The 19,156-nt window shown below is 43.4% G+C and overlaps 1 protein-coding gene across 4 annotated transcripts in view; it reads right to left on the bottom strand.

Annotated features, from left to right (window-relative positions):
• PBX2 (PBX homeobox 2) overlaps window positions 1-17,855 on the bottom strand; it is a 139,258-nt gene extending 121,403 nt beyond the window's left edge. For 3 of the 4 annotated variants that reach the window (XR_010025251.1, XM_063122461.1, XM_063122463.1), the window contains exons 1-2: window positions 17,468-17,855; window positions 14,664-14,749 (exon numbers count right to left, since the gene is read on the bottom strand). Coding sequence is in view for 3 of the 4 variants with exons in the window: in XM_063122461.1 (XP_062978531.1) it covers window positions 14,664-14,749; window positions 17,468-17,673 (292 nt within the window). In the remaining variant the exon portion in view is untranslated. The remainder of the gene's footprint in view (window positions 1-14,663; window positions 14,750-17,467) is intronic. The other variant, XM_063122462.1, reaches the window with a different exon arrangement.
• Window positions 17,856-19,156: the final 1,301 nt, after the last annotated feature.

Below are 19,156 nucleotides of genomic sequence, written 5' to 3'. Positions count from 1 at the left end.
ATTTTTTTGTTTTGTTAGAGTAGTGACAAGCCAGGAATCCTGGTTCAGATGCAACACTAAGCTTTTCCACCTTAGTAAGTTCCTGGTTAGTTTAGCTGCTCCTGCTTGCAAGGAAAGCCAAGCAGGAGCCATCAGGCAGTGCGCCGTGAACACTAAGCCAGTATTCAGAAGACTTCTGGATTAGTGTCTTGTGTGAATGCAGGCATTAGCATTACGCACGACTTATGCAGAAAACTTGTGCAACAACTTGTGCTAGCACACGTCATGAGAGATTGAGCAAGGCCTTGTGCTAGCCTGCATTTTGAGACATTGTGCAGAAGCAGAAGCAGAGCCCTGAATTTCAATTACCTTGTGCGAGGAGCTTGTGCTAACTCAGAAAGAGCCCTTCTACTCATAGAAAGGCACTTCCAGGTCCAGCCTTTTGTATTTTTTCCTTATTTTGTTAAATTTGTTGTTGTTCTTGTATTTGAAATTTTGGTTTGAATTTGTTGTGCAAGCTTTCCCCTGCCTTGAAAGCTGGGGCGTAAATGCACTAAATATAAAAATGAATCTATTGTTTAATATAAAAATGAATCTATTGAAAATGCACTAAATATAAAAATGAATCTATTGTAAATGCACTAAATATAAAAATGAATCTATAAAAATGATCTATTGTTTCTTCACCTACATTTTCAGACGAGTGGGTTGCAAAATGGCTCCCCCAAATTTGCCATCCCATTTCCAAGGGGTGAAAATGGGGTGGGGGCGGGGAGGTGAATTTTGTTGGTTTTTCTGTCGTTTGAGGGAGGCCTCACTTGCCAAAGTGAAGGGCCACAGCTCAGTGGCAGACCACAAGTTCTGCATGCAGAAGGTCCCAGGTCCTATTATTATTATTATTATATTTATTATATTTATTTGTATCCCGCCGGCCTTAAGGCAGCCTTACAAAGTTTAAAATATACATGGGGGGAGGGAAACAAAACCATAAACAATTAAAAAATACACAACAAAATTATAAGACATTAACATAGATGGAGGGCCGGATTATTCTCCAAAGGCCTGCTTGAACAAAAAAGTTATAGCCTGCTTCCGAAAGCCCATCAAGGAGGGAGCCAGCCTAGCTTCCCCGGGAAGAGAGTTCCAGAGCAGCGGAGCAGCCACCGAGAAGGCCCTCTCCCATGTTCCCACCAAGCGCGCCTATGAAGAAGGTGGGACTGAAAGAAGGGCTTCTCCAGAAGATCTCAAAGCACAGGCAGGCTCATAAGGAGAATACATTCTTTCAAATAACCTGGACCCGAACCATATAGATACCAATCCTTGGCATCTCCAAGTAAATTGCTGCAGTTCTATGCATTTGCTGCAGCAGCTAACTATACACAGCAATGACAGGCTTATAAGAACATAAGAAGAGCCGTCTTAGATCAGACCAATTATTATTATTATTATTATTATTCATTTATATAGCACCATCAATGTACATGGTGCTGTACAGATAACACAGTAAATAGCAACTCAATTCGCACAGTGGCCAATCAGCTGCTGACCAGGGACCCAACAAGCAGGACACGGTGCAGCAACACCTTCCCACCCATGTTCCCCAGCAACTGGCATATATAGGCTTACTGCCTCTGATACTGGAGGTTGCACTTAAGCCATCGGGACTTGTAGCCATTGATAGACACATTCCTAGAGGAGAAGGCTAACTACCCCTTTAAGCCATCCCAATTGGTGGCCATCTGGTGTTGGAGGAAAATTCTGAGAGTGCCTTGGACTGCAAGAAGATCAAACCAGTCCATACTCCAGGAAATAAAGCCAGACTGCTCACTTGAGGGAATGGTATTAAAGGCAAAACTGAAGGACTTTGGCCACATAATGAGAAGACAGGATACCCTGGAGAAGAGGCTGATGCTAGGGAAAGTGGAAGGCAAAAGGAAGAGGGGCCGACCAAGGGCAAGATGGATGGATGATATTCTGGAGGTGACAGACTTGACCTTTGGGGAGCTAGGGGTGGCGACGGCCGACAGAAAGCTCTGGCGTGGGCTGGTCCATGAAGTCACAAAGAGTCGGAAGCAACTGAACGAATAAACAACAAAACTACGTCCTCTGTTGCGAATTCCATAGTTTGACCATGCACTGTGTGACTGTGAGATCATGAATTCTCTTCTCCACCCTTCCCATTGCAACTGTATTGCAACTTTTAAAAACTAGTTGTGTGTGTGTGTGTTATTTAAATAAGGCAGCAAATTAATGTTCAATTAAACAAACTTTCAAGGAGCATTTTAAAAAAAATCTTTTCAAGGAAGACAGTCCATCTGAAGCATAAGAACGGGTGGAGACAGATGACTAAAATTAGCTTGAATGATCTGTCAACTGCATCGCAAAGGCTGGGCGAAACCAGGTTCAACCCAGGGGAGACAAAAACTTGTACTAGTAAGACTTGTTTTGTTTTGTTATTATTACTGCTATTATTAAGAATATTGCAATTAATTTTCCAGAAATTATACTAAACACAGTAACTTTAAGACAACAGGACTTACAGTAATAAAACTACTTCATTTACAATCATAACCTTGTCTAGAATCCGTCCAAAATACAACAGAAGAAAGCCACTTTACTAGAAAAAGCATACGTGTTAATAATTTTGGCCTCTCTCACTGAATAAAATGTGTGTCCTTTTCCATCATCACTACAAGCTTTCACTTTTACGATACCTTATGTCTTTTGCCCAACTCTGCTCAACAGGTTGTTTACGTTTCTGAACAACCTGTTGAGTAGTACTTAGTCCTGATGGCGATGTGCTACCTCCAGTATCAGAAGCAGCAAGCCTGTATACACCAGTTGCTGGGGAACATGGGTGGGAGGATGCTGCTGCACCATGTTCTGCTTGTGGGTTCTTGGTCAACAGCTGGTTGGCCACTGTGTGAACAGAGTGCTGGACTAGATGGACGTTTGGTCTGATCCAGCATATAACCAATATAACCAATCCCTTTCATGGTATACAAAGGGACATTTATGCCAGTCATCTAAACAGGTCCAGAATTTTATTGAAACTGTTTTTAGCTGTCTAAATTGTTTTAAACTTTGGATATGTACATTTTTATGTTGTGTTTTATGCTGTATTTTTAATGGTGTAGTTTGTCTTATGCATTGTTGTAAACTGCCCAGAGAGCTTCTGCTATTGGGCGGTATAGAAATGAAATGAAATGAAATAAAATGAAATGAAATAATAATAATAATAATGATGATGTAACTTCTTTGCCCAAGACCCTGGCAATCAGGATGGACAATACCAGGCAACATGAAAAAGCAGCCTGACATAGTATAAGGCCACTCCCTGGGTTTTCTTATTACTTAGGGTGACCATATGAAAAGGAGGACAGGGCTCCTGTATCTTTAACAGTTGTATTGAAAAGGGAATTTCAGCAGGAGTCCTTTGTACATACGGGGAACCTGGTGAACTCTGCTCTTCATCACAACAGTGAAAGCCGCAGGTGCCCTGCCCTCTTTTAAATCTGGTCACTCTAGTATAGCTCCTGCAGCTTTAACTGTTATGATGAAGAGGGGATTTCACCAGGTTCTCCATATATACAAATGACACCTGCTGAAGTTCCCTTTTCTATGCAACTGTTAAAGATACAGGAGCCCTGTCCTCCTTTCCATATGGTCACCCTATTATTACTGCCTTTTCAAATAGCAATGGTTCACTGTGTGGTGTAGTGGTTAGAGAATTGGACTGGGACTGAGACCAGGGTTCTAGTCTCCACTTATGACGCTCACTGGGTACTTTGGGCCAGTTGCTGACTCTCAGCCTAACCTACCCCGCAGGGTTGTTGTGAGGATGAAATGGAGAGGAGGAAGACCATGTAACCCGCCTTGGGTTCCTTGAAAGAGGAAAAAGATGAGATATTAGTGTAATAAAATAAAGAAATATTAAGTTCAGCAATAAAATAACATCATTTCTGCACTTTTCACACCCACAATGCTGTTCTGTACTGCTGTTTCCAGCAGGGACAAAGATTTCAATCAGTTTAAGGAGGAGCAAAAGATACATGTGGGTGGGTGGGTGTATGATAGGTTTTTGCAACCTGGGGCGCTCCACAGGTATTGCACAATAACTCCCATCATCTCCACTTATCACAGCCAAATAGTAGTGGCTGGAGTTTATGGGAGTTGCAATTCAACACATCTAGAGGCATCTAGGTTGTGGAAGGCTGTGGACCCTTGAAAAGGCCCACTCATCAAGATTCAATACTACATCGCAAAACAAAACAAAATGTGTATTTTAAGAACATTTATTTTGGCTATTTTATACCTCACAATAATTATAGTTGTGATATCAAAATAGGACAAATAAGCATCCTTTTTCTTTTCTTTTCTTGGAAACAAATATACAGGTATTTCTAAATTAAAATCTCATGTCTCTAGTCCTCAAGCTGGGAAGAAAAGCAGTGTAGTTTCTCCAACCCAATGCCCTCCAGTTGTTGTGGACATCAACTTCCATCAGCCCCAGTCATCACAGACAATGGTCAGGAAGGCTGGGAGCCATAGTCCAAGACATCTGGAGGGCACCAGATTGGGAAAGGCTAATATGAATGATGTTACATTATTATTATGACATGGACCTACCCGTACACTACGCTCAACATCTAAGGTCCTCCTCCAGGTGTCTACTCCGAGGGAATCTCGGAGGACAGAAACAAAGGAGAGGGCCTTTTCTGTGATGGCCCCCCAATTATGGAACGATCTCCCCGATGAAGCCCACCTGGCGCCAACATTTTTATCTTTTCGGTGCCAGGTTAAGACTTTCTTTTTCCCCCAGGCAATTAACACCATATGTTGAGTTTTAACTGACTCCAAAACGAGCTTTGGCCTGGCTGAGTGTTTAAAAATTGTTTTAAATGTTCGCTGTTTTTATTTTTAAATTTTGTATATTGATTTTTAATGTTCAGTCTTTTTAATCTAAACTTTTTAATCTTTGTAAACAGCCCAGAGAGCTTCAGCTATGGGGCGGTATATAATAATAATAATAATAATAATAATAATAATAAGAAGAAGAAGAAGAAGAAGAAGAAGAAGAAGAAGAAGAAGAAGAAGAAGAAGAAGAAGAGACACATTTAGAAAACAACGACTCAAGGCAACTTACGATAGAATTTAAAACATACAGAATTACTACTCTTCTTACTACTCTGTGAACGTTTTAGTTGGTCTCAATAAAGGTATTGCTTTACTGTAGGCCTTTTAAAAGGATGCTTTATTTATTGCCCTCTCTTTCTGTCCATGAAGACAAAATCCAGAGCCTATTCAAACTGCCGTTTTCAAGCATCCTAGGGGAGATAGCTGTAAACGACCGCTGGGTTTTCCAGCAGTAATTTAACACTAAACTACCGTCAGGTGTAAGCCATTGAGTAATTCTGGGAACATCCAGCAGTGGTGAGTGGGAACTGTCAGAGTAAATACACCTTTTATAAAGTTGACAAAATGCATACTGTGTTTTACCCAAGGGCATGTTATTTGGGGTCTCTATATCTTAATAACTTAGCTTAGAAAAAAACATGTGAGTATGGATGGTGACATGATGGAGTTGTACAAAATTAAGGATGATCTGGAGAAAGTGGACAGGGAGGCATTTTTCTCCCTCTTTCATAATACTAGAACCCAAATGGGTCATCCTATTAAGCTGATTGGTGGGACAGTCAGGACAGGTAAAACGAAGGACTTTTTCGTACAGTGCAGAGTTAAATTACGGAATTCACTATGGGCACCAATTTGGGTGGCTTTAAAAGGGAATTAAACAAACTCCTGGAGAAGACTATCAATGGCTACTAGTCCTGATGGCTATATGCTACATCCAATATCAGAGGCAGTATGCCTGTATACATCAGTTGCTGGGGAACATGGGTGGGAGGATGCTGTTGCACCTGTGTCCTGCTTGTAGGTTTCCTGTGGGCATCTGGTTGGCCATGGTGTGAACTAAATGCTGGATTGGTAGACCCTTGGTCTGATCCAGCATGGCTCTTCTTATGTTGTTATAGTGATATTCATGCTTAGCTTTAAAGTACCGATTTAAAAGTTCTTCATTTATAGTATCTCAGGAATCCTTACCATAGACTCTGTAATATCTTCATGCTGCAGGTGGAAGAATGCTGGGGGCTGATGGTGGCTTGTCTAAGGCCTCATACTGACTGCGTCTGGACATCAGGCTAAACCATAGTTTAGCATGAGGAGCTGCAGTGAGCCTCAGGCTTGCACACTCTGACTTGACACCTCCAATTTCAAGGAGGAGTTTGGAATCTTTGGCTTCCATTTTCCAGTAACCACAATTTAGCATTCCATCCAAATCCTAAACTGTGATTAGAGTTAACTATGGTTTATTTAAAATAGGTTAGTTTCACAACCCATGGTTTGAGGTTGCCTTGTTTCAAACAAACCATAGTTAACATTAACCACAATTTAGGAATTTGATGAAGTTATAAGCTGTGTTAAGCAAAAAAACTTAAGGCAAAGCTTCCAAATCCCTCTTAACGGCCATGCCAGAGAAGGGGAGGGGAGGGACGGAGGCACAGGTCCAAGGCTTGGTGCAGTTCATCACACTAAACTATGGTTAAGCCAGTGTGTCATCTCAGCTGTCACAGTGAGTAAATGGTTAAGACTTCGTTTTGAACCAGGACTTGCTATTAGCTTAAATTCTTTGACACTACAACATCAGAAGCCACTTTTCCGATAATCTGTTCTCGCAATAATATAATTCTACGGCCAGCCAACAACAGCCTTCCAAAGGGATCCACCATGTATCAAATAGGAACGACAGCGCAAAAACTGTAAATAATGCATGGATTAAAAACACAGACACAGCAGAGACACTTCTCTTTTACGAACACACACAAGTCTCAAATGACGAAGTGTTACAAGCAGGTAAAAATAGCAGCAGAAGAAATGCAAATGAAAAACTTGTCAGCATGTTTGAAAGTTATAACAGTGTAGTTCAGGGGTGGGGAACGTCAGGCCTGGGATCCAAATTTGGCCCTTCCAAGGGGCCCCAGGGGGGCACATTCCCTGCCCCTTCCTCCCCAACCACCATTGTTTGTGGGTTTCACGGCTTTTGTGCAGTTCCCCCCTCCTCCCCCACCCTAAAAGATTGAAATGCCTCTTCTAAACTTCCTGGAGAAGGTTATCAATAACTACTAGTCCTGATGGCTACATGCATCCTCCAGTATCAGAGGCAGGAAGCTTATATACACCAGTTGCTGGGGAACACGCTGTTGCACCATGTCCTAACAGCTGGTTGGCCACTGTGTGAACAGAGCGCTTGACACTTGGTCTGATCCAGCAGGGCTGTTCTTATGCTAGATTGACCTTTCAGACTACTAGTTGTAGGTTTAGGTTTCAAAAACCTTGCAGGTGCCTTCTGTACTTTTATACTAGCAGTGGAGGAAGCGGCTTCCCTCCTCTAGCAGCTCACTTAAGTTTCCATGTCGGGCACAGAGGTGGGGTGGAGCACCCCATCCATTCTCTGCCAGTCCACTGACTCGCCTGCATGCATGCAGTTCTGTAGGGTGACCATACGAAAAGGAGGACAGGGCTCCTGTATCTTTAACAGTTGTATAGAAAAGGGAATTTCAGCAGGTGTCATTTGTATATATGGAGAACCTGGTGAAATGTCCTCTTCATCACAACAGTTAAAGCTGCAGGAGCTATACTAGAGTGACCAGATTTAAAAGAGGGCAGGGCACCTGCAGTTTTACCCATTGTGATGAAGACGGAATCTCACCAGGTTCTCCATATTTACAAATGACACCTGCTGAAATTCCCTTTTCAATGCAACTGTTAAAGACACAGGAGCCCTGTCCTCCTTTTCACATGGTCACCCTAAGTTCTGTATCACCCAAGGCAGACATGTAGAACCTCAGGCCCGGAGGCCTAATTTCCCAGATGGCCTCACACTAGGGTGACCATATGGAAAGGAGGACAGGGCTCCTGTATCTTTAACAGTTGCGTAGAAAAGGGAATTTCAGCAGGTGTCATTTGTATATATGGAGAACCTGGTGAAATTCCCTCTTCATCACAACAGTTAAAGCTGCAGGAGCTGTACTAGAGTGACCAGATTTAAAAGAGGGCAGGGCAGGTTCTCCATATATACAAATGACACCTGCAGAAATTCCCTTTTCAATACAACTGTTAAAGATACAGGAGCCCTGTCCTCCTTTTCATATGGTCACCCTACCTCACACCCTTCCCCTCAACCACTGATCATTTATTTATTTTATTACATTTTATATCCCATACATAATCCTCCTCCTCCACTTCTATCCTCACAACAACAACCCTGTGAGGTAGGTTGGGCTGAGAGGTTGAGACTGGCCCAAAGTCACCCAGTGAGCTTCCATGGCCAAGTGGGGACTAGAACCCGGATCTCCCGGCTCCCAGTCCAACACTCTAGCCACTACACCAGATTGGGGTTTCCTGTCTTTTGTGTGGTTTCCCCCATTGTATAATGTTGGGATACCTCTCCTAAGGCTTAGTTAATGCCAGTAAGAGCTTTAAAGGAAAATATACTGGTATTTTGGCCTGGTCCTTTTTGCTTTCAGCTCTGTCCTCCATTGCAATTCTCCCCACACTCCGAAATGGAATCCAGGTCTCAAGTTGAAAGAGGTTTTCCACCTCTGAGCTATGGCTGTCAGGCTAGTATTTAAATACACAGCTGGATTAAAGAATATGGCCAATACATGATAAAATCTCAGAAGAGAGAGGCATAGCTAGATTTAATATTCCTAGGCTTCAGGGGAGGGCGGAATGTAATATAAGGACTTCTCCTTGCCTAATAAAGCTAGGATTAATTTTGCAAGCCAAGCAAACGTTATGGACATTTGCTTAATTCAGCTTTTCTTGGCACAGAATTAAGATTTTATTCAAGAAGGCCTTTGGCCTGAAAGTGGGTCTATGGGTCGGGTGCTGTTTTTATTCTGTAATTGTTTTGTTTTTATTGCATTTTAATGTGTTTTATTGTTTTAATGTATTATAAATTGTTTTTATAGCTGCCTTGAGTGAATTTTTTTTTGGAAGAAAGATGGGTGAGCATATTACCCCAACATTAAAATCACTCCACTGGCTGCTAATTAGTTTCTGGGCAAAATACAAAGAGTTGGTCATTACTTTTAAAGCCCTACATGGTTTGGGTCCAGGTTACCTGCAGGACCACCTCTTCCCTGCAATCCGCCCCGCACACTCAGGTCCTCTGAGGAGAACTTACTTCAGTCAACCAAAACTAGGCTGACAACTCTTACCCAGAGGACTTCTTCTGTGGCCCCCGGATTGTGGAATGGCCAGCCGGGGGAGATTCATCAACTTAACTCTCTCTCCGAGTTTAAGACAGCTATAAAGACTAGCCTCTTTCGACAGGCCTACCCAGATGAATTTTAAACCAAGGATTATAAAATGTCTTGATTGTTATTTTGATATTGTATTGGTTTTATATGCTCTTTTAATTAATTTTATGTTTGTGATTTACATTGTATTGTTGTACTAATGTTGTCCCCCCACTCGATCCAAAGGGAGAGGCGGGCAAGAAATATTATTTATTTATTTATTTATTACACTTATATACTGCTCCCATAGCCAGGGCTCTCTGGGCGGTTTACAGAAATTCTAAAATTGAGGTAAAAACAAGTATACGAAATTTAAAACTCTAAAACACAGACCATACACACATAAAGCATTAAAAACCGATTAAAAACTAAACATGTGGGTAATTAGGATGTGCCGCCATATGCCTGGGCAAAGAGGAAAGTCTTAACCTGGCGCCGGAAAGATAGCAGCGTTGGTGCCAGGCGAGCCTCATCAGGGAGATCATTCCACAGTCTGGGGGCCACCACCGAAAATATACTATGATTTATTATTATTACCATATTTCTTCGATTGTAAGACGCCATCGATTGTAAGACGCACACTAATTTCAGTACCACCAACAGAAAAAAACAAACCTAAGACACACCCGCGATTCTAAGACGCACCCCATTTTTAGAGATGTTTATATGGGGGGGAAAGTGTGTGTTAGAATTGAAGAAATACAGTATTATTATTATTAAGTAAATAAATATATACATTTCTGGGATGGAGGTTGAGCACAGAATACATACAGTCTCCTGGATATGAAGAATGAAGATTTCCTTTCAGTGGTACGGGTGGGGCCTGGCTCTAAGCTTCCCAGAGGGTACGAGATAGGGCAGGGCAAAGATCCAAACTAATAAATAAATCTATGTGCAACTACATGCAGCAGTCGTAGGGGGATGTGCGGGGGGGGGGGCAGGGGGCGGAGAGAGAATAATGAAGGACTTGACTCGGCATGCACACCCAGGAAGTACAGCAGCAACAGCCTCTTTGCACAATCTGTACTACAATAACTTTAATTTACATGCTGCTTCTTGACTTTACAGTAGCTTACAGCAAAATTAAAAACCTCAGTATCAACAATACTATAGAGCACGAGCCCTGAAATAGATAAAACGCAACCGACGGAACAGTAAAAAAGCAAAACTGAATCAGCACCAGCAGCAAAAAGGCCTGACTTTAAATAGGCAGTAAAATATCTTCTATTAAGGGCCAAACTAGACAAGGCGGCATTCATTCTATCAGCAATTATGGGAACTACGTTTAAAAAGAAATAGCAGGAGGATGGGCTGATCTGGATCAGGTGGCCTGCACCTATTTGCCTCTCAAAGCTGGTGGTAGCATTTTACCACCATAGAATCATAGAATAGCAGAGTTGGAAGGGGCCTACAAGGCCATCGAGTCCAACCCCCTGCTCAATGAAGGAATCCACCTCAAAGCATCCCTGACAGATGGCTGTCCAGCTGCCTCTTGAAGGCCTCTAGGGTAGGAGAGCCCACAACCTCCTTAGGTCATTGGTTTCATTGTTGTACTACTCTAACAGTCAGGAAGTTTTTTCCTGATGTCCAGCCGGAATCTGACCTCCTGTAACTTGAGCCTGTTATTCTGTGTCCTGAACTCCTGGATGATTGAGAAGAGATCCTGGCCCTCCTCTCTGTGACAACCTTTCAAGCACTTGAAGAGTGCTATCCTAGAATCATAGAATAGCAGAGTTGGAAGGGGCCTACAAGGCCATCGAGTCCAACCCCCTGCTCAATGCAGGAATCCACCCTAAAGCATCCCTGACAGATGGCTGTCCAGCTGCCTCATGAAGGCCACTAGTGTGGGACTGATGGCCTTATTTCATTTATTATTTGTTTCATTTGCATTCCGCTTTTTCCTCCAAGGAGCCAAAGGCGGTGTCCATGATCCTTCTCCTCCATTTTATCCTCACAACAACCCTGTGAGGTAGGTTACGCTGAGAGTCACCCAGTGAGCTTCATGGGCAAACAGAGACTTGAGCCTGAGTCTCAACCAATCCAACACTCTAATCACTACCCCACACTGACTTTCTTATCCTCTACGAATTTGACTAATCCCTATTTAAAGCCATCTAAGCCAATGGCATTCAGCACATTATTCTGGCAATTATATGGATTAGCTCTGGGCTGTGTGAAGGTGATATACCTTTTTGTCTAACCCAAATCCCTTGCCAATCACCTTCATTAGGTGAATCTGAGCTCCAGAGTTCTGAGAGGAAGAGAAAAACCTCTCTCTGTTTTTTGTCCACACCTTGCACAATTTTCTAAACCTCAAACACATCTCCTCTTACTCGCTTTTTTGCTAAATTTTAAAAAACCCAAACACTGTATTTACACTGGATGGAAATACAGCAAAAAGCCCATATGTATGACTGTGCCATATAACCCAAATATATCTACACAGTATGTGTGTTGGGGGGCACTTTGTGTCACATACATCAGCCTTCTGTTTACATTTCTGATACACACAATTGCAGGATGGGAACTTGCAGTCTAGACCACATAGCCTTTTAAATGAACTTAGGGCACATCCATTTTATAGGCAGTGTTTAAAACCACAAGCTCCAGCCACACAATTTCCACACTATTTCTGCCACATTTATTTAATTTATATCCCGCCTTTCTGCCAAAGGACGGTGCTCAAGGCAACTAACAATAAAATCCAGATTAAAAACAAAGTCGTAATGGAAAACATAACAGAAAAATCAATTAGTTAAAAACAAAACAAGAAATAAACTGCACCAAACAATTAAAAACCCTGTTGAGGGGAAAAAAAACCAGCTTACACGTGAAAAGCCTACATGAATAAAAACATATTTGGAAGGACAGCAGAGAATGGGTTAACCTAATCACTCTCAGCAGGGAGTTCGTGAGTTCCAGCATTACACAAAGTGTACTCCTGATACAGAAACCACAAAGGCTCCTGTGGCATCTTAAAAACCCAATGAACAGCCCAATTCTATGCATGTCTTGGTTAGAAGTCTCACTATGTTCAGTGGGGCTTACACCCCCAGGAATGTATGCACATTTTACTCAGGAGTAGGCCCCACTGAACTCAATGGTACACTACTGATTAAACATGCATAGGATTAGACATTGTGACGTAAGCTTTCACAAGCTATAGGCCTCGTTGTCATATACATAAAGGGCTATTTCTAGTTCAGCAGGTATGTATACACCTGCGGACAGAAACGGATGAGGTGTAGAAGTGGATACTATAAACCGTGGGGGTAAAAGGCAATGACATGCAAAGGGACCCAGTAAATGTGTCACATTTCTATGCAGAACCCTAATATATATATAGCTCAAAAGAGAGCCAATGCAGCATAGAGTTTAGAGTAGACTTCTCCAAGCTGGCACCCTCAAGATGTGTTGGACTACAAGTCCCAGATGATGGGAGTTGTAGTCCAACACATTCAGAGGGTGCCAACTTCAACAAGCCTGGTTTAGAGTGTCAGACTTGACCTGAGGAAGCTCTCACTCAACTGTGAAACTTATTGGGTATCTTGGGTCAGAGTATGGGTTGTTGCCTTACCCATAGTTTACCCGTGATTTGTTTGTCAGATGATAGCGCAAAGTACAGGTTATTTTTTGAATTCCTGGGTTGTTTGATTCCCTCCTCCTTTGCCCACTCCCCCCTGTATTCCAAATGCCTTTATGGTTCTGTAATATTGGCATCTGGAGAAGCTGTTTTTTGTTTTTAACCAGTTTTGCTCATCGCTTCTGTTGTGTGGAGAAACAACCCGTGGTTTTGGGTCCACACGTAACAACATAGTTCACAAGCAAACAAGCCATGGGTTGTTCCTGAGTTGTTCATGGTTAACAGTCCAGGGTTAACCCTTAGTTCTAGGTTCACATGTAAGGACAACCCAAGATTCAACAACCCATACTCAACCCATACTCTGGAACGTTGTTACAGCTAACCAGGTCACTGTATTTCTAACGTGAACCGCTTAGGGATTTTAATATATTAAGTAGTATAAAGGATTGAATTAACACACATAAGAGGAGTGTTCATTCACACACACAGTTTACACCAGTAGTTTTTGAACTTCCAGAACCAGGTCCCATCTTAAATTTCAAACTACAAAACAGCCCTCACTGTTAACGTTACACCACGTCTATCTGTCTCTCTCTTCCCCCTGCCTTTTACCTGTTTTTTTAAAAAAACTAAACAGCAATTACAATAAAAAAAATTTAAAAAATTGGCAGTAGCACCGCTGATGTGACTCAACCTAAATTGGGGTGTGACACATTTTTGAGTCTCAGCCCATCAGTTGAAGAGCAGTAATTTATACAATGCATTTGAACAACACCATTCAGATACTCATGCCATTCAGGTTCAGATAGTGTATTTTCAGAAGATGGCTTATATGTTTTTGGCTGCAAGCCTGTTCACAACGAGGCCGCCTCACTCTCACTGACTTCAGTGGGATTTAAGCCATTTTAACGCAGGCCGGATTGCGGCCTTAAAGACAGCTGCACATCACTTCAGCTATGTGTGGCCCAAATCTGGCAGCTTAGGCCAGATGAACTTTTAATGACAATCCGACACACACGCACTCTCCTTTTCACTAATCCTTTTAAGGCCCCATGTCTTGGCCACTGCAGTTTCACTTTTTAATCTAGGCACGGTGCAAATTGACGGAGCCAGAGAAACACACATATTCTTCAGCGTAGGATACCCCACCCTGAAGACTAAAACTTAAGCCAGACAGCCAAGGAAATGTTCCTAAGCGAGGGACAATTTTGGAAGAACAGAGCGCTGGAGGAAGAGGCAGCAATGAAAATTTCAAAACTGTGAGGGGAGGCTGTGTGTGTGTGTGTGTGAATTATTCTTGGAGACAAAAGGCCCAGGTGCTACCGGAGACTTCTTGCGGTCTCCGCACAAGTGAAATAATTTGAACGCACACAAAAAAGGAGAAGACCCCTCTTCCCCCCAGAAAACACAGAGGTTCAAGGAAGAGAGGAGGAGCAGCAGGAGGAGGGTGAAGCGGGCAAAGTGGCTACAAAGCAAACCAGGCAGGCAGCAAAAGAAATTCCAGACGCGTCAAGATGGCGCGGAGACGACAGGCCTCTGGCAAAACCTCTTGAGGGAAAACACCCGTTCTTCTTTCACTCTGCCACACCAAACTCTCCTAAACCTTTCCTAGCTCCTTTTCCTTTCCTTTCCACGGTGAAATACTTTTCAAACAAACAGCAATACATCTCCATATTTCAGTTAAAGAACAACAAACAAAAACAGACCACCCTCTCAGACCCTGGCCCAAACAATACCTGTTTTTTCTTTGATTTCGCAGAGGACGGTGAAAAGGGCCGGCTTCATACGGTGACAATTCAGTGCGTGTTTCCTGCAGTTTAAACAGTGGAAGAGAAAACAGATAAAGCCGATGTCTTGGGAAAGAGTTTTGAGGGTGTGATAAAAATATATATAAGAATTCAGATCTGGTTCCACAATAGCTTATAGGCCTCCGCTTCATGAATAAGTCGATCTCCGTTTATTCGCACATATAATGGAGTCCTCACCCCACCCTGAGCAATTTCCAATAATATTCCTGCATCCGGACAGCCACAACAATAAAAACATACATTTCCTTCCATAGTTGAATGGTTTATCAAAATATCAGAGGATGTTACAGGTACAGTAAAATGGACAAAGTTTGTTGAAGTTAGGGAAGATAAAAGGTAGACAGTTTTTTAAAAAGCAATAAACCCCATTTATACTTCGTTGGGGGGAAAAGGCATAAACCAATAAAATCAACCCAGAAAACATTTTCATGTTGGTTTGATATTTTTATTAGTATCTCTTGTCTTATGTAGTATATGCAACATAAAACAATTTAAAACATGCACACTTCCATTCGATAGATAAATGCACCCATTAAAATGTGAGATTCTCCATTTTGGTTATACAACTCACCCCATTTCTAAATATTTCAGAAAATACTAGTCATTTTTGCAAACTAAAACAATCCCGAAACAGAATGAAATCTAGATGCTAGACAACAATTAATGCACACACACACCTTTAAGCGAATCCATAAATAAACTTTGGTTCCCAAATAGAGCCCCCAAATTTTACACTGTCCCACATCCAATTCCCCCTCTCAAAACACAACTTTTGCACCCCATCAACCCTTTTCTGGTTACAGACCTACAACTTCCACCCCTCAGAGATTCAACACAAAAAAAATTCTCTACACAGCTGGAATCCAACCCACCATTCACCTCACATTAGATTTTATACACACGGGTCTCAGAAAAAATACCCTTGAGGAATTTAACTTTCCAAATATACAATATCTCTCTTCCAGACTGCCACTTCACAAAAGTTAAACACATCTCTTGCACTCTGTCTCATCATGACAAACTCCCAAGTTGAAAACACCTTCCAGGAATTGCAACAGACATTTTGGTACAAACCACAATTCCCACACACATAACAGAGCCTCAAAATACACATTTGAAACAATTCTCTTGGCAGTCATATCTCAAAGCAAAGACTAATGAGCAAATATTCCCTGTAATATAAGCTTGCCTACAAGTAAATCTCATTTTAGAACAGCCACTATCTCCACACAAACATTTTCAAATTTAGGCATTCAAAAGTCACAGCCTAGGCCCATCATAGAGTACCTCCAAGGTGGTGATGTTATTACGCCATGTTCGTTTCCTTCACATACATATACACAAATCACCAAATATAACTGCCTGTATTAATGCATAACATTATAGGACCTCTGAAACAAAAATGCAACCTGATGGCTCAGATCCAGGCAGGCAGACTCCTAAATTATCTGGAAAAGAAGTGAGATCTAGTGGTTTGAGCAGTAAACAAAACAAACTCTTAGATCCCCAATTACTATGGGTTGGATCCAAGCTTAGTCACGCTTACAGTATACCCAACAAAATCAATGGGACCTAAGTTACTCATGACTAAGACCACTAACTTCAATGGGTCTCCTCAAAGTGTGAGTACATATGGATCTAACCCTATATTGGTGGTGGTGGGGAACCCAGTACACTGTAATTCTATGCGGATCATCCCTCTTCGGTTCCCATCTTCAATCCGAAATCAGTCCATCAATATATTCATTCTGTACATAACTTATGTCCGACACCAATCTGTAAACCCCAAAGCAAATTCATATCCCCACTCATTCCACAGCTGCCCAGGTTCCTCTTTTTGATCTAAATCCAGATCAAACAGCCCCCCCCCCCCGATAACTCCACTCCCTAATCGACACTCTATTCCCACAAACACTGAACCTCCTCCGCTTCCCAACCACCCATCCAAGAAATAAAATCAAACTTCCTCCACACCTCCAGGCCTTTATCCCCTGGAGACTCCACTCAAGTTCAGCCACAAGTGATCCCATTTTTAGCCCAAGCCCACCTTTCTTCCCATCCCCCCCCCAAAAATCCATAGGGATTCCCCCCCCCGCCTCCCCCACACTATCCCACTCCAACCTTCAATGTTCAGTTTCTAAACAAATCTGTCATCTCTACCTCCCTCCCAAATAGCTCCCCCTCTCCACAAAGCTAGACTTTTGAAGATGCCCCATACAAGTCTTTCCCCAACTGGGCGCCCTCCCGGCGTGTTGAACTACAAGCCCCATCATCCCCGGCCTGGCCGGGGGATGATGGGTCTTGTAGTTCAACACGCCGGGAGGGCGCCCAGTTGGGGAAAGACTGCCATAAAAGGACCTCTTCGGCCGCTTAGAGCTTCGCCTCTATCAGCAACTCCATCCCCATCCTTACATTTCCAAAGTGTCCACCACAAACTCCCAACCTAGCAAACACCCTGCCAGATTATCTCCACACTGCCAAGAAAAAAAAAAGCACAGACTTTGGCGGCCGTGGGAAGCCTCCAATAAATGCACCCACCGACCCACCCACACCCCACGACCGGCCTCTTGTCTTGTAGTTCCATCAACTCACCCCAGCTTTGCCGACACTTTGCCCCCAAGTGCCCCAGGCCCGCACAAAGGGAGACCCTCGGACCCAACTTTCCACCCCCCACCCCCACCCCGCCCCGCCACAAAGCCCAGGCCGCCCGAGAATGGAGAAGGGTAACCAACTTTGCCTGCGCTTCGTCCAAGCTTTGGTCGGTGATGGTCATGATTTGCTGGAGGATGTCGCCGATGTCTTGTTTCCGCGGCTCCCCGTTATCCGAGGGGGGCTCGTGGAGAGAGTGGGGGGTCATGGTTTGGACCCCTTGCACCGAGGGGTGGCCCGGGAGCCCCACCGCCCCCCGGGCTTGGATCAACCTCCCTTGCTCATCCATTCCGAGCAAGCCCCGAGGCGAAGAAGTCGCGTCCGCACAAAAGACGGTTTTGCAAGCGGCGGCGCAAAAAGGGCGACGTTTGGAGAAAGAACTCGGGTCTATTCCATCTTGGATGCGCGCTCCCACGGCCCCTTCCTTGGAGACTTTGGGGCTGGGAAAATGGAGTCCCACACAAGGGCTGGAGGAGGAGGAGGGAGGGAGGGAGACAGGAGGAGGAGGAGGAGGAGCTGGAAAGGGGGAGGGAAGAGAAGGAAAAAGGAGAAGAGATCAGCTTCTCTGCTTTTCTTTCCTCCTCCTCCTCCTCCCACCCTCCCTTCTCTCTTTTTAAAGCCTCCCTTTCAGAAGCCTTCGCTAATGCCTGTGATTGGGGACGGTATCTATTTGCTGCCCTCAGCTGGAGCATTGGAAGCAAAGCCAGGCAAAGCGAAGAACCAACCAACCAACCTGCTTCCTAGCTAGAGGGGAAAGAAAGAATAGATGGCAGGGATCTGGGGGGCGGGGGATAGCAGGGTAGGCAGGAGCATCAAATCATACAATATTGCACCCTTGTTTTCATCAGTCTGGACATCAGTCAGAACTAACCCGCCTCTGTGCTACGCTCACACTCACAGAGGAAGCCCTGCCTTATACCATAGAATCATAGGATCATAGAATAGCAGAGTTGGAAAGGGCCTACAAGGCCATCGAGTCCAACCCCCCAACCACATCAAACTATTTCCCCCCCAATACACACAAGTATTCTTTTCTATGCAGGGCTGTTGCTAAGCATGGGTCCATGAAGCCTGGGCCCCCGAGGCTATTTCCCAGAGCCCCAGTCATTCGGATCTCTATCCTAGAGACCCAAGAGTCTACTGGTGGTAATGGGGTTCTCCCCCCCCCCCTCAGCTTAGGGTGCAGTCCTATGAATGTTTAGATAGAAAGACGGCCTATAACTCTCAGCATTCCCCAGACTCTTTTTTCTTGTCTAAACATGAATAGAATTGCACCCTTAATTGCCATGCAAGGGGGGATTTTCAAAAGGAATTGCAGCTAATGAGGGAAGGATTAACTCTCCTCTTCCCACATGCAGCCACCCCCCCCCACACACACACACACAAATCTTCCCCTGCGTGGCAATTAAACTTAGAAATTAAAAACATTTTTCTTTCGTTCTCAATGATCTGGGTCAAGGTGCAAATTAACTAAAGAATTTATTTTATTTTATTTGTGATGGTTCGGATGAGAAATTCATTGGCTGTTTTTGCCTCCTGTGAAATTCAAATACATCCTAGTACTTATTTCTGAGTTTGTATGTGTACATGTAAATTAGCATAGATTTGTGTCGTATGGGCCTTGGCCCCAAATAATTTTAAACGCCTCGCGTCACCCCTGCTCCTAGTGGGAAGGCCTTGCGCAGCTATTCCGAACTTTCCTTTTACACATATTTTTTTGTAGGTAGAGAAAAGGCGGAAGAAACGGTGGGAAAATACAGGAAAGTTACAAG

The sequence above is a fragment of the Elgaria multicarinata genome, chromosome 3 (genome assembly GCF_023053635.1).
Source record: "Elgaria multicarinata webbii isolate HBS135686 ecotype San Diego chromosome 3, rElgMul1.1.pri, whole genome shotgun sequence".
NCBI classification, from domain to species: Eukaryota; Metazoa; Chordata; class Lepidosauria; order Squamata; family Anguidae; genus Elgaria; species Elgaria multicarinata.
This window is presented reverse-complemented; position numbering and strand designations above follow the sequence as displayed.